Source organism: Salvia splendens, chromosome 10 (genome assembly GCF_004379255.2).
Source record: "Salvia splendens isolate huo1 chromosome 10, SspV2, whole genome shotgun sequence".
Lineage (NCBI taxonomy): Eukaryota > Viridiplantae > Streptophyta > Magnoliopsida > Lamiales > Lamiaceae > Salvia > Salvia splendens.
The window spans coordinates 6,122,783-6,148,819 of record NC_056041.1 but is presented as its reverse complement, the minus strand read 5'-3'; the positions used below and the strand labels follow the sequence as shown (position 1 = coordinate 6,148,819).

General features: G+C 36.5%; 3 protein-coding genes across 13 annotated transcripts; 2 read left to right on the top strand and 1 right to left on the bottom strand.

The window, feature by feature from the left end:
* Positions 1 to 5,363: 5,363 nt before the first annotated feature.
* LOC121750849 (calcineurin B-like protein 4) lies at positions 5,364 to 8,413 on the top strand. 11 transcript variants are annotated; one of them, XM_042145469.1, is made up of 9 exons: positions 5,364 to 5,486; positions 6,531 to 6,682; positions 6,926 to 7,008; positions 7,097 to 7,156; positions 7,262 to 7,370; positions 7,447 to 7,499; positions 7,630 to 7,710; positions 7,806 to 7,918; positions 8,022 to 8,413. In XM_042145469.1, exons 2-9 carry the CDS (start codon positions 6,604 to 6,606, stop codon positions 8,083 to 8,085), a joined length of 642 nt encoding a protein of 213 aa, XP_042001403.1. In that variant the 5' UTR covers positions 5,364 to 5,486; positions 6,531 to 6,603; the 3' UTR covers positions 8,086 to 8,413. The 11 variants fall into 11 exon arrangements, 10 of the variants coding, with proteins under 10 accessions (XP_042001403.1, XP_042001407.1, XP_042001405.1 ...); XM_042145473.1 differs by having other exon boundaries at positions 5,423 to 5,486; positions 6,531 to 6,686; XM_042145471.1 differs by lacking the exon at positions 5,364 to 5,486 and adding an exon at positions 5,553 to 5,684.
* A 721-nt stretch (positions 8,414 to 9,134) lies between these two features.
* On the top strand, positions 9,135 to 12,448 carry LOC121751011 (phosphatidylinositol 4-kinase gamma 3-like). Its single transcript, XM_042145709.1, has 3 exons — positions 9,135 to 9,384; positions 9,864 to 11,264; positions 11,712 to 12,448. The coding sequence occupies exons 2-3, from the start codon at positions 9,894 to 9,896 to the stop codon at positions 12,087 to 12,089; spliced, it is 1,749 nt and encodes a 582-aa protein (XP_042001643.1). The 5' UTR covers positions 9,135 to 9,384; positions 9,864 to 9,893; the 3' UTR covers positions 12,090 to 12,448.
* A 1,830-nt stretch (positions 12,449 to 14,278) lies between these two features.
* LOC121752029 (probable pectinesterase/pectinesterase inhibitor 34) lies at positions 14,279 to 18,971 on the bottom strand. The gene is made up of 4 exons (XM_042146901.1): positions 18,365 to 18,971; positions 17,741 to 18,265; positions 17,342 to 17,478; positions 14,279 to 15,089 (listed from the first exon to the last, which is right to left on the bottom strand). The coding sequence occupies exons 1-4, from the start codon at positions 18,793 to 18,795 to the stop codon at positions 14,392 to 14,394; spliced, it is 1,791 nt and encodes a 596-aa protein (XP_042002835.1). The 5' UTR covers positions 18,796 to 18,971; the 3' UTR covers positions 14,279 to 14,391.
* Between the last annotated feature and the right edge of the window lie 7,066 nt (positions 18,972 to 26,037).

Here is a 26,037-nt window from a genome sequence, read left to right as displayed (position 1 = left end):
GTTTATCTTTTCTTTTCTTTTTCTAAAGGAGTGAAGCTGTTCCGCTTTCTAGTCAATTTTGTGCCAACATCTATGGTTATTAACTTACTCCATTAATTATCAACGGCAAGTTGGCAACGATTGAGATGATGCCCCATCCATGATCCACCTAAACATTTTCTTTATTTTTATTTTATGTAATTGAAAAATTTTGTTTTTTTTCTCGATATTAATTCCAATGGAGATTACTTAACGTCGGTGTGTCTAGGTGACTAGGGCAATACAAGTGGACATCGTAGAAGATAGATGACCAAATAAATAAATAAAATAGAAAGAGTCCAAAATATTATTTATGGTAATTACTTCCTCCGTCGCTACAAATTTGTCACCTATTTCATTTTTTCATTTATCCCTAAAAATTTGTCATCTTTTACTTTTATCATTTTTTGTAGTGGACCCTACATTCCACTAACTTATTCACACTCATATTTTATTATAAAACTAATATATAAAAGTAGTACCCACATGCCACCAACTTTTTCAACCCACTTTCTATTACATTTCTTAAAACCACTGTCGGGTCAAATGGTGACGAATTACGAAGGACAGAGGAAGTATTAAATATTTATTTAAATGTGGTGGTTTATAACTGGGCTTGTTTTTTATACTATTATTAGGTTTCCCGCATGCTATACATTACGAAGAGTCTCCAAAATTTGCTATAGTATACTATTTGGGAAGCTTGAATCCATTTTAATCACAATACCGTTTCAATTTCTTTTTATTTGTAATTTGACGTACGTCCCAAGATTTTCATCCAATTTTCGTCGAAAGATCATATTAACCAAACGAGATTAATTTTGAAAATTGTAATTGTATGTAAGGACAAAATTTCAAGCACTAATGTTTCTAAGCTTGGTTCATGGTACTTATACAACAAATTCAATGTATTACTATATTTAATACTACTGTTTTTTTGTTGAGTGTTCCTATTTATATCGAAATATATTATACCAAGTTAATTTATAGTACTATATAATTTTGAGATCCGCCAATGCCAAAAAGAAACTACTCCTATTAAATTCGACAACTTGCAGTCATCCTGGCGGAGTATAATCATAAGAGCATCCCCATCGCCACTCTCCGGACCGGACGACGTCCGTGCCAGCGGGGCGACATAGCCCCGTCCGTCGCTGTGCTCGCGCCAACGGCACGGCCCTGCTCGATAATAAAAGCACATCCATGCCGCTGAGCATAACGACGTGGTAGCGTGCGATTGGCCGTTGTAATTTTCTTTTTTTTTTAATCGAAAATAATACCAAAAATTTAAAAATATATATTTTCGGATTCCCAAAAATATAGCCGTTTATTACCGTTTTTTTGAATTTTTTTAATTATGTAATTTTTAATTTTTAGGATTTGAATTATGTAATTTTTAATTTTTTAGTAATTTGTAATAGTATTCCAGGTATTTTTAATGTATTCTAATATTGTGGAAATGTTTTTATTTAAATTGAATAATAGAATGGTGGAACCCTTGAGCATGTCCTTGCGGAAGAGCATGGATGTGAATGTTGTGCTCTTGGGAAGAGCATGGAGTAAAAAATGAATAAAAGTGTATCTGACCCACTTCTAGCATGGATGAGGATGCTCTAAATGATATTCTTGGATTTTATTCGACCCGGTGAAGGGAGTTTAAATAAAATATTTCTTATGAAAATTTTTTATCGTAAAAACTCATTTTTTGTGATTATTTTCATTTTATTCATGTTTTCTGGAGTTGAAATTAAAGATCTAATGAGACTCGTATTGCGATTTGCGATAGATATTTCGAGTTTGGGAAGAAGAGTAAAATCAACAAAAATTGGAGTTCCATCAAATTTGATTATATACTAGTATATAAAACAAACATACACTATAAAATCATAGACAATTAAAGTACCACGGAGTCATCGACTAAATGGTTACACATTGTAGCCCTAAAAATAGAATTTTAAATTAAACTTCATTCCGACAGGTATAGTTGGAGCCTGTAGCCCTAAAAATAGAATTTTAAATTAAACTTCATTCCGACAGGTATAGTTGGAGCCCTTATCACAATCTATTTGTAGACAATCCGACAGGCGACAGTACATCTTCTTATATAAAATTGCAATAAGTTTTGGTTGCCTCAGCTATACTGAATAAGAGTAGATTGGTTAAATGAATACTAAAATATTTATATGATGGTGCTATTTTATGTAGCAAAATCATATTTATTTACACATAAGAATATATTAATTAATTAATGTAACCAGCAATATATTTAATTAATTAATAAGTATTGAAATATTTTAATATGAGAGAATAATTAAATTATAGTAATGTTCTTAATCATTCATAATTTGGTTATGAATATGTGAGTATAACTAATTACTATAGTTGTTGTTTGATTGTCATTGCTAATTATCATATGATAATCGATCAAATATTAAATTGTGAGATTATTTTAGTTAGAGAGGAGGGCGACTATGACTAATTATCACATGTTTTATCCATCTAAGATTAAGTTGTGCGATCGATCTCATAAACCAAACACAATACAAATTTAATTTCGAGATATAATTTTTCAAACCGAATAGTCTCATAGTTTTCTAATTAATACATAGTATTTTATTGGCGAAAAAAGGACACAAGTGAAAGTGGGGAGTTATGCAATGACAAAGGAGAAAAGTGAGACAAACATACTCTCATCCAAGAGGTTTGAAATCAGGTTATGGATGACATTATGGCAATTAATATTCTATATCAGTCTTAAATTATATTATCAAGCAACAAAATTTTGAGAAAAAACACATGAACAAGACATGATTGTTAATTAAAAATAAAAAATACCAATCGAACTACTCCTAATTACTTATATTATTCCATAATATGCCAATGTGGGAGTATGTTAGAGCATCCTTAACGCAAGGGGTCGGGCCGCAAAACGCGAGTCCCGGCCCGAGACGCGCGTTGGAGGTGGAGGATTTGCGGCCTGGGCAGGTCCCGGGGCTGCAGTTTGAGGCCGTGACGGAGCTGCAATTTTTGCCAAAAATTGGAAGAGGAGGAAGAGGAAGAAGAGGGAGAGGGAGATGGGCGACGGAGCCCAATTTTCTGATTTCTTTTGCATTTGGAAGAGGAAAAAGAGGGAGGGGGAGAGGAAGAAGAGGGGCGGCGGATCCAATTTTCTAATTTTTCATTTTTTTGCATTTTTTAATGTTATAATTTTTAGTTTTTTTGTATTTTTTATGTTATAATTTTTAGTTTTTTTGCATTTTATATGTTATAATTTTTAGTATTTTTGTATTTTTTTTATGTTATAATTTTTATTTTTTTTGCATTTGCATTTTTTTCTAGGATTTGTAATTTCTTTTTTCGAATGAACAATTTATTTTCCCGGTTTGAACTGTTCAACGTATTGCATTTACGAGTCAAATAGGTTGATGTTGTGAATAGTGTCAATTATTAGTTGCGGCCGGGGTTGTGGTCTGAGACTCAAATTTGAGGGAATAATGACGTACATGGGACATGAGGCCTGAAACCGGGCCGAGGTTAATGATGTCCTTAGGTCTATAAATAGTGGCATTTGTGGTGCAGTAAGAGCATCCACAATAGGACGCTCGATGCGTGCCATCGTCCGCGGGCGCCACCGTCCGCTCCATTGTGAGTGCTCGTCATCGTCCGCGCCCTACGCTCACGCCCAATGCATCGTCCGCGGTTGAAGCGCGGACGATGGCATATCGTCCACGCCATCGTCTGTGCCATCGGGCGCCCCATTGCGGGATTGGCGAACGATGGTCGCGGACGATGCCACACGTTTTTTAATTTTTGTATAAATACCCCTACCCCACCTTCATTTGTAACGTTTAATTTTCTTGATTTCACTCTCGAAACTCACATTTTTATTATTTCGACGAAATGGATGCAAGTCCCAACAATCTGATGTTTGGGGAGGCGCGTTGGCCGAGTACAGAACCCGACGAATATCGGCCGTTCGACGCCAACACACAATACGATCCCGAATTCAGTACGGAATCGTACGGTTTGGATGTCATGGAGCCGTCTCCAAACCGACCCGTCGCCCCCTCCCGCCGCGGCGGCCGCCGCCCCATCCGCCGCCGCCGCGGCTTCCGCCCCGCCAAAAAGAAGCGGAATCGGCAACGCGCGTACAAGTTGCCACCTCCGGGAACTTGTGAAGAGTACGCCCCCGTCCGTACGAACTACCAGTCGGATGAAACCCTCGTATTGGCGAAGTGTTGGGTGGATATATCGGAGGACCCGATATTCGCGAACTACCAGAGGCAGCAGGCGTACTGGGAGCGCATCGCCGAGCGCGTACAAGCACCAACGGGAGCAGCTCCTCAAGCACTGGGACCAGGTGAAGAGGCAAATCAACATGTTCTCGTCGGAGTACGAGAAGTGCGCGAGGGCGCAGGGGAGCGGCGAGAGCTTGTGCGACGTGCGCACTAAAGCGCTGTTGTCGTACCAGTCCCTGTACAGCGAATTCAAGCAAGAGGCCATCTGGGCGCTCTTGAGGGACAAGCAAAAGTTCCAAGGCGGGATTCTGCACACCGGAACGACAAAGAGGATGAAGACCATCGAAGCTGGTGGTTACATGAGCAGCAAAAGCGGAACTCGTCCGGTGGACCTCAACCGGACGTACGAGGACATTGAGAGTTCCGGCACACCGATGTCCTCCCTGCGTCCCATAGGTGTCAAGGCTGTGAAGGCTAAGGGGAAGGAGGCGGCGACATCATCCTCGACCGCCGTCGGACCATCGCCGATCCTGGTCCCGATCCCGGCCCCGAGCGCAACGGCCGCCGCGTATGAGTCGTTGGCAGCAGCCTCGATGGCGAAGACGTTGTTGCAGACGCATAAGGCCCTCAAGAAGTGTACGGACCCCGCCGAAGCCGAAATTCTCCGGGGGTTGATCGATGACTTGCGTCGGAAGTTGAGAATTGTGTAGATTAGCCAACTTGAATCGTGTAACTTTTGTGTAATTATTAATGCAATATTCGACGGTTTTTGGTTACTCGTTGTGTTTTTAAATTAGTTTGCATTATATATTTGAAAACATTTAAATTAATTAACAGAACAATATTAAAACATATATGGCACGCCTTAGGGCACCTCATTGCAGGTGAGAGAGGGTATGAGGATAAAACTGCTGATGTGGCGCGCGTCAGGGCGGTCAATTGTGGATGCTAATTGCAGTGACGGTGTACGCTTACATGTATGTATAACTAATTTGTGTATGCATTAATGACAAAGTAACTAGACAAGAAATGTTGAGAGAGCTCCTCCAAAAGTAAACGCCACCAAACTCATCTGTCACCGGTCTTATCACCAACATTATATAATACAGTAATAATTAAAACTCATTGCTTATACTAATGTTTTTTTAATCTATATATATCTGCAGCAGCATACATGCATAAATTATCAGATTTAGGTGCAACAACACAAACAATTCCACAACAGCCTCGGTCAGTTCTCATCTCTCTTTACTCTCTTCTTCTCTCCACCGCTGCAATTTTATTTGACGTTTTTGGGTATAGATTGTCTTTGCTCACTCTATTTTCTCGACTTGAATTCGTTTCTATTTCAATTTTTCAATGGGAATGGTGAAGAATACAAGGATAATTTCAAGTGATTCTTTCAAAAAGACTCGACATTTGAAATGGGTCAGGCTCTTCTCGATTTCAATCTATTGGGAAAAATTCAACTATCTGTTGCATTTTTTTTGCTTGAAAGACTGAATTTTGTGGAACTTTAAAAGATGACCAAGGGTTAGATATATCTATTTAAATATAGTCGTGATATTTTTGGAACTGGACATGACATCTACTTTTTTGGCTGATAGTATAAAGTCCTAGGTGAGTTTGAAGTTTATGCTTTGAATAATGAATATTATTTGGATCTGAATACAGCTTGCTAATAGGGTGGTCCTATCAGTTTATTGGCGGCTTCATATTTTTTTGAATAATAGCTGTATTCATGGTGGATTAACCTTTAATAATCACTGATATTATCTGGTTTTTTCATTTTCTTTTATCATAATTAAGTATAGTATTTTGCTGCTGCTGCATAAATTCTTGGTTTCCCATATTCTGTATGTATATATATGCACACACACATTGAATTTAAATATGACATATGTAATGTGAATTTTTTTATTAATTTTGGTTGAAGGTTTAGTTGAGAAGCTAGGTAGCATAATTTATAGTACTCTTTTAAGTTTTATATTTCCAGAAAGGCTCTGAGTTAAATGAAGTCTCTCTATCTCTCTCTCAGTTTTTTTATTTTGTTCACTCACTTACCTGCATATATGAGCTGTTGTGGCATAAGATTGATCATTCAGTTATGCACTTATGGCATTTGGAATTATGGATAATCAAGCTGTTACAAAATGATTTACTTGTTTTCCATCAATCATATATGCAAGGTTGTTGCAGTTCATCATTCCTATCAGAAACTTACGAACAATCCTTTTTCATGCTGAACTAAGTTAGTTGATTCATCTTTGGCAGGTGAGGTTACATCGAAGCCACATTAGCTTGTATTTGTATGACCGTGGACTAATCCGTGACCTTTCCTACTCCGATGGGCTGCTTCCACTCTAAATCCCCTAAACACATCCCTGGTTATGAGGAGCCCGTTATCCTCGCTGCTGAGACACTCTGTGAGTATGAACCATGCTAGGCTTATTTATGCTTCTCTCTGAAACTTAGTACCTGTTTCACCGTGTAACTATCAATCACTAGCCAGTTTTTTGTGACATTAGTTTGTTATTGAACATTTCTTGATGGCCAAATTGGAGTACTATTCAAGTCTAGTTTCTGCTCGAATTTGCTCCATGCTGCCTGAATTTTTATCATTGGATTTGACTGCCACTAGTCTATTGAATGCGATTTTTATCTTGTAGTTTCTGTCAGTGAAGTAGAGGCTTTATACGAACTGTATAAGAAGATAAGTAGCTCCATAACTGACGACGGCCTCATTCACAAGGTAACATCATCGCTCATCAATGTCTTGACTTGTTCATTATCGGAACTTTTCCATTTACTGATTATCTACCTTATTGAAAACTCATCAGGAAGAATTCCAGCTTGCTCTCTTTAGGAACAGAAACAAGAGAAATCTATTTGCAGACAGGGTGGGTTAACACAACTTCTTTCGTTCACTTTTCAAATACATATATACGTCCTTTAAACTTACGCCGTTATCTACATATAGTCCTTATGAAGAGTTTTACAAGTAGGTATTTGATATATTTGACTACAAACGCAATGGAGTGATTGAATTTGGAGAATTTGTCCGGTCGTTAGGAATATTTCACCCTAATGCATCAGTTGCAGACAAAGTTTCATGTAAGAATCACATTTCACTCATATTTTGTTATAACATGATGCTTTTCTCGTCTCTGACTATACATTTGCTCAACAGTTGCATTTAGAGTGTATGATCTGAGGAGCACAGGTTTCATCAAGAGGGAAGAGGTAAGTTGTGTTCACCATGGATTTTGAATGAAGTTTTCATAATTCGTGAAGTCTTATGGACCATCTGATTCATGCAGTTCGAATATGTTTGATATGCCTTTTTTTTGCAACTTTTTGTTTAACTTGGTAGTTGAGAGAGATGGTATTGACACTATTACACGAATCGGATGTAGTTCTTTCGGAGGAATACATTGAGATGATCGTGAACAAGGCAAGGACCACTCTTCTCGTGTTTTCTGCTTTTTCGAGATCGTACTCTTTAGAACAATGTGTTTTGTCTCATATCAGTTGTATCTTATGCTGCAGACATTTGACGATGCAGATAAGAAAGGCGATGGAAAGATTGACCTAGACGAGTGGAAGGAATTTGTATCCCAAAATCCATCCCTTATCAAGAATATGACACTTCCATATCTAAAGTAAGTCTCTCAGGCTAGTCTGCTCGATCCAAACTCGTCTTCAATAGCTACTACAGCTCTCGCGTGTTTTCCACCATCTGATATATGTTATTTGGCTTTGTAGGGATATAACACTAGCATTCCCTAGCTTTGTGGTACGCTCTGAAGTAGAGGACTCGGACTTGTGATTTGTGAACTAGTGTATTGGCCTAAATGCACGTTGCATTCCCCGTCTCATCTAGAGACTATGAACTCCATACAGAGTTTGGAGTGATGATTAAGTTGTACACAACATCGATTTCACAGAAGAGGGATTCACAGAATCGAAGGCCATCGTGACAGTCATAGCCAAGGCCAGGCCTTGTTAAGTTGGTTTGTGTTTTGCAGAAAATGAGAAGCTGGCAGGTTCTACCCAAACCATGCTCTTGGGGATTGCTGGTGATCCAAGAAATTGTAAAGATGGGCACTATGTAACTTGACAAAGACATGCTACTTGCAGCTTATTTTTGAGGTTAACTTTTCGCTAATGATATAGTTAAACTTAGGAAGTCCAATGGTCCCGCTCCATCAACCCCAATTCCTAATTGTGTCATAATCATCTGTCGCATTCTAAATAAAAAAAATCTAAGGTATGACGCACACATTTTTTTTATCGTTATGTAATTATTTGTCACATTCTAAATCAAAGAACATCATTCAGATACAAACACATATTTCTGATCGTTATATAATTATCTGTCATGCTCGAATTCAAATGAACACCAACATTCATTTGTTATGAATATAAATATAGAACAAACTAATTTGAAATGAAAAAGGTTAAAGTATCTCATTTATTTTTAAAAAAACTCAATCAAAGTGCTTTCTATATTGGGGAAAACTAATTGATCATAAAGATGATGACCAAATAACATCACTTTACTTTTTCATTTCATTTCCTACTGTTTCCTATATTCTCATCCAAGTTTCTAACAACTTGGAGATCAAGTTTTTTTTTCGAAATTGCTATTTAAATTTCAAAAACATTAAAACAAAATAGAAATATAATTTAAATACAAAAAAAATAAAAAGAGAAATTGAAACTCAACGGTTGAATCAGTTAAAAATGAAAAATAAAATTATAAGTACTAGAAACAATATAGACCGTTGAGTCTCAACATTTATCTTATTCTACAACAATTTTATCGATTACTGCAAATTTTATTTTATCTATTTAACCGTAGTAAAGTTCTAGAACTTCTAACGGCGGAAATCCGTTCAAAACTTGAAGTAAACAATTGTGGGCTCCACTTCCTGAACCATTTAAATTGCCCAATGCTTAAACGGCCCAAAAATTCTCAGGAAAGTTAATTATTTTCAACCAATTTCCGGAAATTTTACACGTATTTGAGTTGATCGTGAGAGATGAAGGCGGAGAAGTGGATTTGACTAGCGTTGTTTGATAGTTTCAGTTTTGGCTCGGACTTTCACTTTTTTTCCTCACTCAGGTTTGAGATTCGATTTTTTTGTTTTGTTTTAATTTCGTGTTTATAGGTCTTCTTTTTAATTATTTGTGTAGTTATTTTGATTTGGAACTTTCTGATGATTCTTGTGCAATGCCCTGGTTTTCTGATGTTCAATTGCTGAGAATAAAGTCTCATCGTCTTTTCTCCTTTTTTAATTAGTTTAATTTTGTGTCCTGCTTTTTAGGTTTGTTTATGTGATTTAGTTGAAATGTTTTTAGCTAATAGTGGAGTGGTGAGTCTCTACATTTACTTTTTCGACATTTCTTTTAAATTTTGTAGTCGATCTGGTAGTAAAATTAGGAAATCTTTCATTGCGACCTGGTTCTTGAGGGCATTGGAAAATTTGGGGTTTATTTTGTCACTTAATGGAAATTTATTTGCACAGATCGTTTCAGGAAAATGTTTGTTCTTGATATTTTGATTGGTAATAAGTAGTGAAAGCTTGAAGTTTTGTTTTATAGGGAGAAAGATTGTGATCTTCTTGGGCTACAATGTCGATTGCCAGCGTAGCTCTCTGTCCTGTTTATGAAGACTACTGGAACTTCCCAGGCCGTGTCTCGGGGCAGCGTGGCCTGTGGTCGACTGACTCGATCTTGATCTACCTTACAGTTGGTGGTTCGGTGATTCCTATGAGGGTTCTTGAATCAGATTCAATTGCTTCTGTCAAACTCAGAATCCAAGGTTGTAGAGGGTTCTCTGCAAAGCAGCAGAAGCTCGTTTACGATGGGAAAGAACTGGCAAGGAACAACTCTCAGATGCGGGACTATGGTGTTTCTGATGGGAATGTGTTACACCTGGTTGTCCGCCTCTCTGATCTCCAAGCCATCACAGTTAGGACAGTTTGTGGCAAGGAAATCGAGTTTCGTGTTCAAAGAAAAAGGAATGTGGGGTATGTGAAACAGCAGATTGCTGAGAGGGGTGATGGTATTTTTGATCTCAAAGATCAAGAATTGCTCTGTGATGGTGAGGAGCTTGAAGATCAGAGGATCATAGACGATTTATGTAGGAGCAATGATGCTGTGATTCATTTACTGGTTCGTAAGTCTGCAAAGCTCAGGGCTGTGCCTGTTGAAAAAGATTTTGAGGTCTCAATAGTAGCATCAGATGTAGAAGAGAAGGTAGGTGATAAAGTGAATAGGTGGAGAAGGAGAAGTCAAACTGAGAAGCTTCCAATAGTTGCTGTCAATCCCTCGCCACGAGAGGTTCCAATAGAACCACTGATTGTCAACCCTAAGATCGTCTTGTCACCTGTGATTGAACAACTAATTGATGAGACTCTTAATGGGCTAGAAAAGGGTAATCAACCTATTAGATCTTCCGAGGGATCAGGGGGGGCTTATTTCATGCAAGATTTATCTGGTCAGAAATATGTTTCTGTTTTTAAGCCAGTTGATGAGGAGCCCATGGCTGTGAATAATCCTCGAGGCTTACCCTTGTCCCCTAACGGTGAAGGTTTGAAGGAAGGTACACGAGTAGGGGAAGGGGCGTTCAGGGAAGTTGCAGCATATATTCTGGACCATCCAATAGGAGGTCCACGCTCAACTTGTAGTGATGAGAAAGGCTTTGCTGGCGTCCCGCCTACGGTCATGGTGAAGTGTCAGCATAGCACATTCCACTACTCAGAAGGTTTTGACCGTGCATCGAGTAAGTTTGGCTCACTTCAGATGTTCATGAAGAACTGCGGTAGCTGTGAGGACATGGGCCCTCATGCTTTCCCTGTGGAGGAAGTTCACAAGATATGTATACTCGACATCAGGTTGGCAAATGCAGACAGACATGCTGGCAACATTCTGATTCAGAAAGATGCTGAGGATCAAATTGTTCTTATCCCGATTGATCATGGTTACTGCATGCCCGAGAATGTAAGTATATTTCTGTTCTCCAATTTTTATTTAATAATGTTGGATTATGAATATTATTTGAGAACATGTTCATATGTTTATCGGCATGCATCCATTTTGATGACCTGATCCTGGCAAGTTATTGAATTTCTAGGCACCACATATGATTTATTTTGTTTATTATTGTTCAGCTAGCTTCATACCTCCTAGCTATCTGTCGAACATGTTTCGCTCCTACCATAAATCCATATATGGAGTTTGGCTGAACCATGACAATATATACTTCCATTATCTGAAGTTTTGACTTGCTCATGCTTGTTTTGTAACATAAACACAATTCCAAAGGCAGGGAGTAGCTGTTTCAATTATGGTGGTTGTGCAGATCATGACTTGTGGATTTTTGCATTTTGAGTTTTCATGTTCGCCAATTACCTTTATCCTTCCATTTACGACTATTATGCACTGCAGTTCAAAGATTGCACATTTGAGTGGCTCTACTGGCCTCAAGCTCGGGAACCTTTCACCCCCGATGAGATTTCATACATAAACTCCTTAGATGCTGACAAAGACATTGAAGTTCTGAACTTCTACGGATGGAACGTACCAGAAAACTGTGCACGCGTCTTCCGCATCTCCACCATGCTTCTTAAAAAAGGTGCAGAGAGAGGGCTGACTCCCTTTGCCATCGGAAGCATCATGTGCAGGGAGACAGTTAAGGAAGAGTCTGTCATCGAGAAGATAGTTGAGGAATCCGAAGAATCTGTGCTGCCTGGAACAAGCGAATCAGCATTCCTCGAGTCTATCTCAGTGATCGTGGACCGTTACCTTGACGGCCTCTCCCCCTAATCGCAACGTGCAGTTACATAGAAACTGTTGCTGTGAATATGATATGGTTGATGGATGGCCTTTGTAAACTTACAAGTGCAGTGTTGTCATCACCTTTTATCGTTACAACACGAGTCGCTGGTCGTCAGTCAGTCGTCACTCCACCCCCGTGGAATGGAGAAACAGTGTAATGACTTTTATCAAGAGTATGAACATATCAGTGTGTCATAACATACGTATAGTAATGACCTGCTTTTATCTGAGTGAGTTGAGTGTATGTGAACTTGCAGCTTATAAGGTTGTCTACATATGATGATGGAATGTTTTTAATGATAGGGAGTGTATTTCTTTTTAGAATAAGATGAAAATCAAATTGTTTATTTTTTTTATCCCAGATTTACAATACTTGTCTAATATTACACGCAAATAACGTTTTTATGTTTCTGTTATAGAGTTTTTACCTATGTACATTTTCAATAACAATAAATCAATAGAATCTAAACAACGTAGCATAGCTCTTGTTCGGTTCATAAAATTTTCCAACTAATAGTACATAATAATGTAGATTTGTAAATCATAAAACATAAACATATGCAGTTTTTTTAAATTGAAACTTGAGATAATCATTGAATAAGTTATGAGGTTCAATCTAATATGGAATTCTATGTGTACAAACAATAATGTGTGTTATTAGGTAGTTGGCATCTTCAACGTCAATTTGACTTAGTTTTCTTTCTATTGGTATACCATACACTAACAATTCAACCATAAAGGCTGTTTGAATATCAAGGTCTATTATGCACATAGGTTACCATTGGTTGAAAATTAATTTTTTTGGTCTAATAGTATTGCATGAACTATTGAAAACTTATTTACTTTGTGGTTTCAATAATTAAGTGCTCTGTCGATAAGATTTTTTGTTGCTCCAATATGATTGCCTATATTATTATGTATGTAATAATTAATAATATCTGTCCTTCTAACAAGAAGCATATCGTAAACAACTTTATATAGTTAATTTAAAATGAAAATGACTCAAAGTATAACTAACTATTAACTGAATATATATTGTACTATAAATTAGAAAGGGGGAAGCTATCTGTTAGGACATATTATCATCAGTCCTAATAAGAACATAGTTGTAATTTAAGACTGATATAACGAATGAATTAAAGAATTTGAGTGAGTGCATTATTAAAATTTGTATCTATACTTTTCTGGACAGTTGCATATATTAGAAAAAGAAATACTCCAATATGATCAAATGGCACTACTTATAATAAAAAATTATAAACCATGACTTTTGATGAATAACGTTCGCCTACCACCACCTCTTGAGCATTTATGTATTTGCACGAATCATTATTTCAAAACTACAAATACATTTCTTTTTAAATTAACTCAGGAGAGGAAATTACAAATAAACTCCTATACTATAGAAATGAGGAAATTACAACAGATGTCCAGAGCCTTTGTCCTAGCGGCAAGGAACTTTGTTATTGTATGAGGTGCCGAGTTCGAGCCATCTTCACATTCGTAGAAACGAGAAATTAAAAACTAAAAATTTAGACATCTACTAGTATATCATATTCATTGATTCAATGGACTTGTTCATTAATTTAATCATGTACTTGTTCGTTATTTTCATTTCTGCTTTAAAGTTCAATTATCAATATATCCATACTATTAATATAATTTTGAATTAGTATTATATTATCATGGAAAAACTTGTACACAATCTCATTTTTTTTATTTAATTATCACTGTATCCATACTATTTATATAATTATGATTTATGATATTATCATATATAGGAAAAACTTGTACACTATCTCACCTTTTATAGTACTATGTATAACAGTAGTATAACATATGGGGACATGACAATAATATCATAGCCACGCCTATGTCTAGTGATTCACATGGTCCCTCTATTATTTGCACAATTCTTGTGGATCAAATAATTCATTGGTCTAACTATTTACTGTCCGACTCATTAAATTTTGAAATCCCACCGACACAAAAGAATTCCAACTATTCATTACAAATTTCAACATTCAATTATCTGTGATTTCATTTAGCAAACTTTATCACGACAAATTAATAATCTATATTGAATTATTGATCAGCTCTGTGGGATCAGTTTGAAATTCAATGTAACAGATCACAATAACATCACAACATATATATATATACAAAACACCTCAAAAAAAAAGAAAATAAAAGATTACTATATACCATATCAAGAAATCAGAGCCTATTTTCAAGGCAAATATTTTCCTTGTTACTACACAAATATTATTTTCATTATCATTAATATTATTCAAGTTGATAGGCCGGCCAAGAACGCCACCCCGGTGGAAGGCAGCCACGACGATCCGTAGATGAACTGCGCCACCGTGAACTTGCTCGCCTCCTCCACTGCAGTTATCACACGATAACCTGGCCATTTCACGCGCTGCCCGATCGCGCCCCCGGGGCCGTAGTTCATGTACTCCCCATAGTACAATGTGTCTAGTGCAAATGTTGCATTCCACTCCAACCACCCCCTTGGGTGGATGTGGTCCCCAAAGTAGGACTGCAAGTACACCGTCCGTGAGTACAGCTTCCACGGCCTCCCTAGGTAAGTCGGGTAGGCGCCCTTCGCTGCCTCCAAGTCGGGCTCCGCTATGATCCGGCAGGCATGGATTGAGATGCCCGTGTTCTGATTAGGGTCCTTGCGGTTTTGGGCCGTGATGGTATTCTTCTGGCCCGGCAATGGCTTCCGGGCGTGGATGCTGCAGTTCTGGAACACGACGGCAGCGTTGCCAAAGATGAAGTCAACGGTCCCGTAGATGTCGCACTCCCGGTAGAACTGGCGCTGCGAGTGGGCGTAGAGTGTGTCTTGGTAGCCAATGACGTTGCACCTGTAGATGACGGCATGGTCCGCCCCTACACGGAGGGCCACGGCCTGGTGCTTGCTTGGCCCTGCCCAGTTCTCAAATGATATATCCCTTGCAATGAATCCAGTACCAGTTGCAGCTACATTACAAAGATTACAAGCTTTAAATACATATAAACAACAATATAGTTAACATTTGATAATCTATTATTATGTCACATAGTATTGTACAAGGAAGAAATCAATCATCCTACCCTGTGTAGCAGGGATTATCTTACACATTTCCATTTCCACCTAATCTTGTCCATTTTTATACACACATTATACTAACAAGCACGGAGTAGTTGTTTTTGGCTAGAATTCACATCTCAACTTTGAAATGTTTTTATACACACTTCTTAAAAAGGGTAAGTTTTAGCCACCAATTTTGAATTAATAGTTTGCATGTGAAAAGCTTTAACAATGACATACTATGACCCACCAATACTGTGAGGACCTGCTTTATATTTATATATGGGACAAGAATTTGGTGTAATAGAGGATAAGATCTCAAAAACAGTACTATTAAATCATATATCTAAAAGGAACGTGACAAGTGAGAAAAAATATACACTACAACATGAATTGAGCATTCCACTCACTCCAACCCCCACCCCCGCCTGCATTTTCTTTTTCATCTTGATTCTTAGTATAATCAACAATGAATATCAGTGAAATCAATTGCATACCTCTCTCTTATGTCACAATGATCAAAGCATTATGCTTATTTCATCTGGTACCTAATTAATACTATAAAATTAAATCATTGGACACTTGATTAGTTAAAAAATACACCAAATGATCTTGAAAACATATTAAAAGATGATAAGCTCTCCTCATGGCTCCACTTAATACTTAAATGAAGAACTAACTATAAAAAAGTAGAGGATAATAGGCCGAGCTCATCATTATTAACCGACAAATTAGAAGGTTAACAGTCAAACTCAAACATATGCAATTTAATTTTCTCAATTCTACTTTGTTAAAAGTATAGAGACTTGATTACTACTGGTTTAACAATCATAATTGAAATTTCCATCTATAACATTGGGCGACTAATTTGCACACTATCATTCCAAGAAATGTGAGAAGCCTACCACATCTCCAACCTCCACCAAGAAAGCAATTATTGTGGACAGCCATAAAAGCTCCAATAGAAAGGGACAGTGGGAGGGGGACATACACTAAGACATAGTTGCAGATGAAAGTCCCCCAAAAATCATAGCTAAGATTAAATAAACTAATAGTACATCTATTAGAAGATTTGGAAAACCAAAGAAATTTTATCAGTATCCTATGTTGGAAAGTTGCACTATTAAGAAATGATTGATTAAAAGGACATGAAGAAGAGCGTGCTGTTGAATTGTCCTAACAAGGCAGTAAACTTATGCAGAGACGTCCATTTTTATGCACAGTATATATGCATGTCCAAGAAAATTGTCACTGTCCAAACTCATGGATGTGGGCATATACTTACTTGTTTCAATACTTTAGTGCATATCATGTGTATAAAGTTGTATATAACCAGCAATGTACTTGCAACTTGTGACAGTGTTTTGTTGACAACGCTAAAATAGAAAAGTGATCAACCTTGTAATAGAGGAATTGGATTGTTGTAGTAATTAAGACTAATCTAGAACTAGTTTTATACTCTAGAAAAGAGTTTCCCCCGCCAATCAAAGTTTATATACCAAGATAGTGAATTTCTGTTTTAATTTTATCCCTAGTATTTGTGAAACTGAAAAGGTAAGAGTTGAGTAATATGGAACATGTTTAGTACTCCCTCTGTTTCTTAAAATAAGCTAAGTAAGATGTGGCATGTATTTTAACAAAAGTGGTGGGTATATTATGAGCATGTATTAGAGATTTAGATTGGACAAAGTAGTGGTTATGTGATACAAATAGTAAACAAATAGGTTTATGGATATACATTAAGGACTAAGGAGTGTCAATTTTTTAGGAATGGTGAGTAATAGTATTAAACAGTTTCATTATGGAATTTTAAAATTTGACACTCAGTTCAAAGAATGACGGAGTATATTAGTGGAATAGGAAATCCAATTATGTTTTTCGAATTAAAAAAATCCTATTAAGAGAGAAAATAATGTACTATGAGAACTTCAAGGGCAGATTAGTCAAATGAGAATGAAGTATTTTAGACAAGAATATGAAATATAAAAGCTAGGCATGACAGCCACGTGCATTTTGACATGCTTTTAAATCTGAGTCCCTACTAATTTACCTCCATATATGTAAATAGATTAACATAAAGTGATAATAAGGTAAATAAAGGGGGGAAAAGTTAAAAAAGCCCTAAGGACAGTAAAAAAATATGGAGGCCGAGAAATTTTACCAAATCCGGCGGTGTGGAATGTTGTCATATTATCTTGGATGCTCTTCCCAGTTGAAATGACCGTCTTGCCCTTACCGTCCCCGATGAACATTATGTTTGTCTTCTTTCTCCCCACCTTTAATATAGTCTCCTCATACCTATAAAAAATTGAAGGATATTATTTGTTAAATAAAATATACTACAATTCGGAGTAAAAGAGAATGACATGTCCAATATCATAAATATTTTAAATGTAATCACTAGGAAAAAAAGTCGATTACTCGAACACATGCACGTGACAAAATAATTACCACTAAAATTGTTCCCGGGAAAAAAACAACGGACATGGATAAGTGTCATTTTACTACCACGTAAAAAAGGCAATTTAAATGGTAACCGACCACAGACATGTGAACTTACCTTCCTGCCCTCACGTAGATGATAAATCGGCGACTACTGTATTCCGGCGCCTTCTTGATCGCCTCCGTGATCGTCTTGTATGTGCCGTTGCCGTCGTGAGAAACGACAATATCGGCGTTAATCGCCGTCACCGGCAAGTCCAGCAGCTGCCTGTCCCTCCGCGACAGCCACGCCGGAAAATGCTTGTGCGCCTTCTCGCCGCCGAGCAGCCGCCTCCGCCGGTTCTGTATCGGAATGCCGGAGAAATCCTCGTCTCCCGCGGCCGCAGCGTATATCGCGAGGCAATTGCTCACGAGCTCCGACAAATCCTTCAACCGATCCGTCATCTGATTCTTCACGTAGCCGCTCAGCTCAGAGAAACCGTCAGTGCAGGTGTCCTGGTTCGTCAACGACGCGCTCAGCCACGTCAGCACATCCTGCGTCGATCCACCTCCGCTGCTTCCAGCCGGCGCGACGGTGGTGAGCGATCGCGCGAGGAGATCCACCGAATCGTCTAGAAGCTCGAGGCAGTCGTCGTATGCTGATCTGTTTGGGGATTTTTATATGATTAAATTTTATGCATGTCGACTGGGGATAAAATTAGGTTAAATTGGTAACAAAATTGAAACAGAGGTGAAATCAGACCTGACGCGGGGATCCATTTTGAGGTTGCTGATCTCGGCGACGGAGTAGAGCGCGCGGCCGAATTTGCGGAGAGTCATGTTGACGGAAATGTGGACGAGGTCCTTGGCGGAGGCGGAGGCGGCGCCGGGGAAGTCGAGGAGCGAGTTGACGCAGAGAGTCGGGTAGCGAGTCCTGCCGCAGGCGTAGGAGATGGCCTTGGAGGGGCGGCGGGCATGGAGTGCGGAGGCGCCGCCGGAGTCGTCGACTCTGTTGCGGACGACGAGGACGACGAGGGAGGCGGCGACTGCGGAAGCCGCAAGAAGCGTGGCGGCGAGGAGGAGGAGGAGCTTGATTCTGGATTTTTTGGGGGCGCGGGTGGGGTCAGGGGTTAGGCTACGAGTTGAGGAGCCTCCGCTGGTAGGTTCGGGTGCTCCGAGCCTGCCGTATTCCATTTGGAATAGCAAAATGTGAGTGATGGTAGGAACAAGGAAGTGGTGTGAAGGAGTTAATTAGTGATTCAAGATTGAAGTAAGTATAAGTGTAAGTGTAAGTGAAGTTGCATAAATATATGGCGACTGCATGTATATGTAGACTGTAGAAAGAGTGGGGATGGTGTCCAACTGTCCAAGGGAATTAGCTGGATACTACTTAAGCACCAATTTCTAGTGATGAGATAGCTACTAGTGTTTAATGACTACCATAAACTAGACCTGTGTAGAATTATTAATGTTGACTGTCATAAACATTTTATTCAAATTCATTGTGTCATTTTTAAATTTTTGTCATTTTACCTATAAAAGTGAGCAATGCCATTGTTGAGATATTATTTGCAAAATCTTACTTAAACCAACCACGTAGATGGGTACAAGTATAGAACATGTGCAGTCTGAATGACGTCAGCATGAGGTCTCTACTTTTAGATTATATATAGTCGCAAAAATGAAAAATGTAATCATACTTTCCAACATTATTTGATGACTTGTAAGCTGCTTTTTGTGTGAAGGAAGAAACATAAGCCATACGGGTTTAAGAGTCAATTAAGATAATTTGGCCATGCAACTGTCACACTGTTTTTTCTATAAAAAGCTATAATTGAAGATTTTTAGAGATAATAATGAAATCTCAACTAAAAATTAATGGTGTAGCTTTTTTGGCTAATAAACATGTACTAAATGAATACAGGCACGGACGATTATGATTAGGATATATAAAGGGAATCAATTACAAATCTAAGTAGATCCAGTCAATAAATAATCAAAGGTTAGTCAAAATTGGTTTCAATAATTCGTAAGGGCGCCCTAAGAGCATGAATAACGCAAGGGGCCGGGCCGCAAATCGCGAGTCCCGGCCCGTCCCACGCGTTACACGGAAGAGCGGCACGCCTGGGCTGGTCCCGGGGCCGCGTTCCCGGCCTGGTGACCTTCCCGCGGCCCGGCCTGGGCGCTCGATGGAGAGGGAGGAAGAAGAGGCCGGGCCGCTACTGTTCACGGATTTGCAGATTTTTGGAAGAGGAAGAAGAGGGAAGGGGAGAGGAAGAAGGAGAAAGAGGAAGAAGATGGAGAGGGAGAGGGGCCCGAATCCTATGTGCATTTTTTTTATTTTTTTGCACTTTTTTTAAATTTTCTAATTTTTTTATAATTTTTAGTTTATAATTTATTATTTTTTATTAAAAATGAATTTCTCGTGTTATAATTGCTCAACGTATTTTATTTTACGAGTAAAATAAGTTGGAGTTGTGAATAGTGTCATTTATTAGTTGCGGCCCGGGTTGGGGCGGGCCTGCAGGGTTAGAGCAGTTGGGGCCTGGGCCGCAACTGTAGAGGAATGATGACGTGGAGGAGACTTGTGGCCGGAAATGGGGACGGGGTTATTGATGCCCTAAAGCTCTCCCTACGCACCGCCACGTCAGCATTTTATCCTCCTACCCTTCCACCTGCAGTGGGGCGCCCTAAGCATTTTCTTTTATTTGAATATTTAAGTAACTATAAAAATTGGGGAAAACCTTCATTTCATTTATAAACTTAATCATCTTAATAACTCGAAGAAGCAAATTCTCGTTTCACCGAATTATACTTTTTAATCATAATTTTATTTATTCATTTTCCCAATCATACTAATTAAATATAACCTTATTGCGAATAAATTCGTGTAAATCTAAAACTATTTAGGGGGCTACTTTAACGAAGCTAACAAATAATTAGTAAGGCACTAAGCATTTTTAATAATTAGTTTTCAAAATATCTCAACTAGCGTTTGTAGTCCAATGGTTAGGATAATTGCCTTCCAAGCAATAGACCCGGGTTCGACTCCATTGTCCGCGTCGCCCACAGTGGGCGAACGATGGCGCAGACGATGCCCTATCGTCCGTGGACTAAGCTTAGGGTGCGTCCTCTCATATATTTCCTTTTTCATTTGTTTCATAAAATTTATTACATTTCATTTAAAACCAATTTTAGTTATGAATCTCACATTCCACTGACTTATTCGCACTCACATTTTATTATAAAAAACTAATATTTAAAAGTATGATTCACATTCCACTAATTTTTTTAACTCAATTTTCATTATACTTCATCCGTCCTACAAAAATATGCATTATTGATTGGACACGAATTTCAATGCATAATTGATAAAGTAAGGGAGAGATAGAGAGGAAAAATAATTAAAGTATTGTTAGTAGAAAATTAGACCCACCTTATTAGAGAGAAAAAAAATTCTAAAATTGGAAAGTGTATATTTCTTATGTAGCAGACTAAAAAAGAAAGAGTTCATATTCTTTTGAGACTGAGAAAAATATTTCTTAAAATTCATATTTAATTAAAATATGACAAAATTTAAGGTATGGAAGGAGAACTCCCTACTACTCACCAAAATTTTAAAACTCATATTAAATGGCCAACTTAATTGGAAATGGATTTTAAGAAATTGCAAATAGCCAAATAATTTTAAAAATTTGGTCCAGTTCTTTTCAATCACAAATTTTTTAAACTCTAAAAATTAATTTACGAAATATAAAAATTTCGCAATGATCACATCTGCCTCATTTTTAGCAAAATACATACTCCCTCCGCCCCTCTGTAGTAGCGACGTTTCTTTTCGGCACGGAATTTAAGAAATTGTGTTAGAAGTGAGTTTAGTGAAGGAAGAATAAAATAGGAAAAGAAAAAGGTAGAGGGATGAAGAGAGAATAAAGTAAGAGAGGGTCAAGTAGGAGGGAAGAAAAGTTTGTGCTTTTTACCAAAATAGGAAATGACTCAATTATAGTGGAACAACCAAAAAATGAATACAACTCAGCTACAGATGGGACGAAGAGAGTATACGTATGTGCCAGTCGATTGTAAATATGACAATCACCACATAAATATATAGTATCACCAAATTAGTGAGTCAACATAATTGTAGCACTTCTACATGTTTAGAATTATAACACATTAATCTTTGCATATTTCACCGGAAATGAGGCGGATGAGAAAATTACAAGATTTCCGTCTTTCATAATTTAATTTTTCAAATTTTGAAAAGTATGGGACAGAGTTGAATATGACGTCCATCTATCATGATTTATTTAGCAATTTTGAGTAAGAACGTGGATTTTAAATTTATATATTAATTTTATAATAGAATAATAAGTTCTAGAAACACTACTAGAAAATTGGCTTATAATGACACTTAAAATTGTCACTAGAAAATTACTGTGCTGACACTTCATCTATAATGGCACTTGATGAAGTGCAGCACCGGGTACCTGTAGTAAGAGGTAGTGTGTAGATAGTACATCTATGATGGCACTTTTTATGTTGAAGTGCAGTAACAATATATTATAAAGTGCAGTGAAAAGCTAGTGTGTAGATAGTACATCTATGCTGACACTTTTTATAAAGTGTGATAAAAAAAAGTGTAGTGAGAAGCAATTTTTCTAGTAGTGAAAGTGTTGTCCATTTTTTTGGTTCGAGAAAGAAACTAACATTTATTTAAGAGATAGTAATAATTATTTATATTAAGAAGGTTGATCAAAAAATAAAAAGAAAAAGAAACGAAAATAAAAATTCTTATTCAATTGAACATGGCATCTTGAACATCGCCAAAAAAACAACGTTATGTGCACGTTTAAGACATGAATTGCAAAAAAAAATGAATCTTTTATTTTTAAAACTTATGGCTAACTTGAACTTAACCAAACCTTATAAAAAAAAATCTATGTCCATTTTTTTAATGAAAGTTTCTTCAACGCTAGAGTGTTATAAAAATTACTTACTCCATAAGTTGCCAGTCACGAGAAAAACATAATGGCGGTTGGAGGTTTGTTTAATTGTTTCTATGCGCAAATAATTATTCGATTTAAGGAAAATTGTATCATATGTTAGCTGGTAAATTAATGAAAAAATATTGGGGTTATATAATGCAAATAGCATTGATTGTTCTCGTTGAATTATTTTATATAGACAATAGTCATTGGAACGTTACATTTCCACTTTATTGCTGATCATAGGGTTTGCTGTCTACTATTTCAAACCAAACTTGTAGTTGTATTCTTCTCCTTGTGGGTTACTATTTCGTTTTTAAATATTAAAATGCAATCAATTATAACAATATATGAAAAGACTCCCTTGTTTCTGTCTTTATTAAATTTATTTATTGATAAAAATAAATTTCCTTTTTACTTTATGCAATATATTATTGACTAAAATATTTTCATACATAAACCCAAACATATCTTGAATAAATGTACGTGCATGGAGTTTTGATTCAGTGAATTTAAATGTATAGCAGTATAGAAGTTTGTGTTTGTCTGGCAGCTTAGTGAAAATAAGACGGTGAATAAACCAAATAAACTAGGTGCGCCACTAAGATATAACATGGCACATATAATCAAGAATTAGCTAGCTAAGCCAGTGACCCAAAAAATATTTATTAGACTTACCAAAAGTTACATTATTGCATGCTGACACTCTTAATTAATTCCTTCTCTAATTTCACTAATGTCCGTAAGATGAGAACCCAACATATGTTATCAGATTGACCCCCACCCTAAAGGCAATAAAACAATAAAATATTGAAATTAAAATAGGAAGGAGTACATTTCAGTGGATAAACTAAATGATGGTATGATAAGTACTTGCTAGTACTATATTATTGTGGTACAAAACTGCTCGAGTTAAAAACAAGGCAAGTAGTAGTCTAGTAATAGCAAGAAAAGTAAATAACAATAAATAATATTTCCTCCGTTCCATAAAAATATAGGCATTGAGTGGCACGAGAATTAAGACAAAATTGTTAAAGTAAGAGAGATGGATGAGAATTGTATGGTAAAGTAAGAGAGATGATGAGAATGGTAGTTAAAGTAGAGTTAGTGGATAGTGAGACCTACATTATTTAAATGATATAACTTTCCAAAAATGGAATGCACATATTTTTATGGGACGGACGAAAACGGAAAGTGCATATATTTTTATGGGACATAGGGAGTAATAAAATAAACATATATATTAAAAATTCTTATCCAAAAATATGTACCCAAGAAAAACGTAAATAGAATGGTACACTAGTAGTAGAAATCATTGTTGTTATTCATCAACTTCATCCACCAAATAAAAATAGTCACACAATAACTCTAAAGTGAAAGAAAAGTCCAAAACAATAGTCACAAAGCACGGCAAAACACTCAGTAGACAAGCGAATTGAAGGAAAGAAAATGCCACAAAACAAACAAGTAAACACGGTTTGCGTCAGTAGAAAACTTATTAGATAATTTAAAAGTGCATATTGTTTTGCCAATTTATCAAACTTAAAATCAAGATATCGTTAAAGTTGCGACAACGAGACTCAACATGGGATGCCTATTAGCAAAAATCTTAATTCAATTCGAAAACAATAGATGTATATTTTTAATGTTGTAATTAACCTTTCAATCAAGTATCAAGTTATTTAAATATTTCAATCGAATTAGTGGTACTATATATAGTACTCCAGTATATTCCAATCATATGCAAAACATGCATTGCCTTTACGTGATTGCTAAAAATATGTTAAACTTTTGTTAAATCATCGAAGGTTAATTCAGTATATATCTTTAACTTATTTATACTTATGCAACTGTCCAACATAGTTTGATTGTGTACGATTTGAATATTGCTATGGGGGGCACACAATTTTACTCAAATTAGTGGTTACTCTTTTTCTCACCTATGGGTCCCACACTTATAAATATTTTGTGAATTATTTGGTGTCGGTTGATTCGTATTTAATATTTGGTTGCTTGAATTTTCGTACCTACTATCAACCATTGACTTCGACGAATGTTCTTGTTCGTCATTATCTAATTTTAATTGTTTTTTTAGTTCTACCACCGTTACTATTTAGGGAAGCATTTTTAATAGAACAATCTAATATCTTCGAATGAAAATAAAAATAATTTGTAGAACATACTAATAAGAATGGGGATACAAAAATCAATTAGTTTCATTTTTGTAATATTATGATATACATATAAGATTACATTAAAATGACAATCATATTTAAAATGAGAATATACCATTAATGAGAACTCTTAGATTGATGAGCAAATTCAATCTTAGTCTGCCACATAGATTTAGGAGCAGATTCAATCTTAGTTTGCCATGTGGCATGCTTGCTTGCTTATGTCGTAGATTGCTTGATATCTCTAATTTCGTATCGCAGATTGCTTAGTACCATATGCCGAGTTGGTTGCTTATGTATCACAGATTATTTGCATATGTATAGCAAATTGCTTGCCTAGATTGTCATTTTAATTATGATGTCACCATAATGCTTTGATTTAACATCGCAGATTGCTTGAAAACATATGACGAGTTGTTTGCTTATGTATCGTAAATTGCATGCTACGTTGTTGTCACTTTAAAACTGATATCACCCTAACAATATATATATATATATATATATATATTAGAACGTAATAAAATGATTCGAAACAAGTAAAGGGGACAATTGCATACAAATTCGCACTAAAAACAGGACAAACTAATAATTTATGCCGTAATCTTAAGCAAATACTATTTGGATGGAATATTTGGATTAGAGGCCTACAAATATATAATACACATTAGAATCTAATAATTTATTTTACGACCTTTTGTCATCGGGCCTATGTGGTTAAGCACTAAGCAGTCAAAGCCGATATAATTGGCTGTTAGTATGTCTTTTCTTGCTACAAAATTTTTCATGTTCTTTTTCAATTTCTTGTAGTCTCAGTATTACATTTTATTTATGGATAAGCTATATGAGGATTTAAAATTAATGTAGTGGGATGAGTGTGTGTGTTGTGTGTGTTCTTTAATTTGATGTGAATTTATTATATTCACTATATGTACTTTTTTTCTTTCTCGCGACGTATTTTATTGAGATATGAGATAGTATGACTTGTCAATAAGTTTGTTGACCATGGGCCACTATTAAATGAAACAACCTGTAATTAGTAGTATATTATTATTGATGGGAAACATCAGTTTCCATAATGGCCAAAATAAATCCAATCTTCATGTGCCATTGTTTTGTTGATGTGTCCATCTCTTATAAATTTAATGACCCTACTATATATCATACATAAAAATGAAATTAGGATTTTCCAAACAGTCTTCAGCCACACATTAAATTTCCATATTAAATATGTTTGGCGGCAATTAAAATTTAATTTATTTTCCTTCGAAAAAATATTT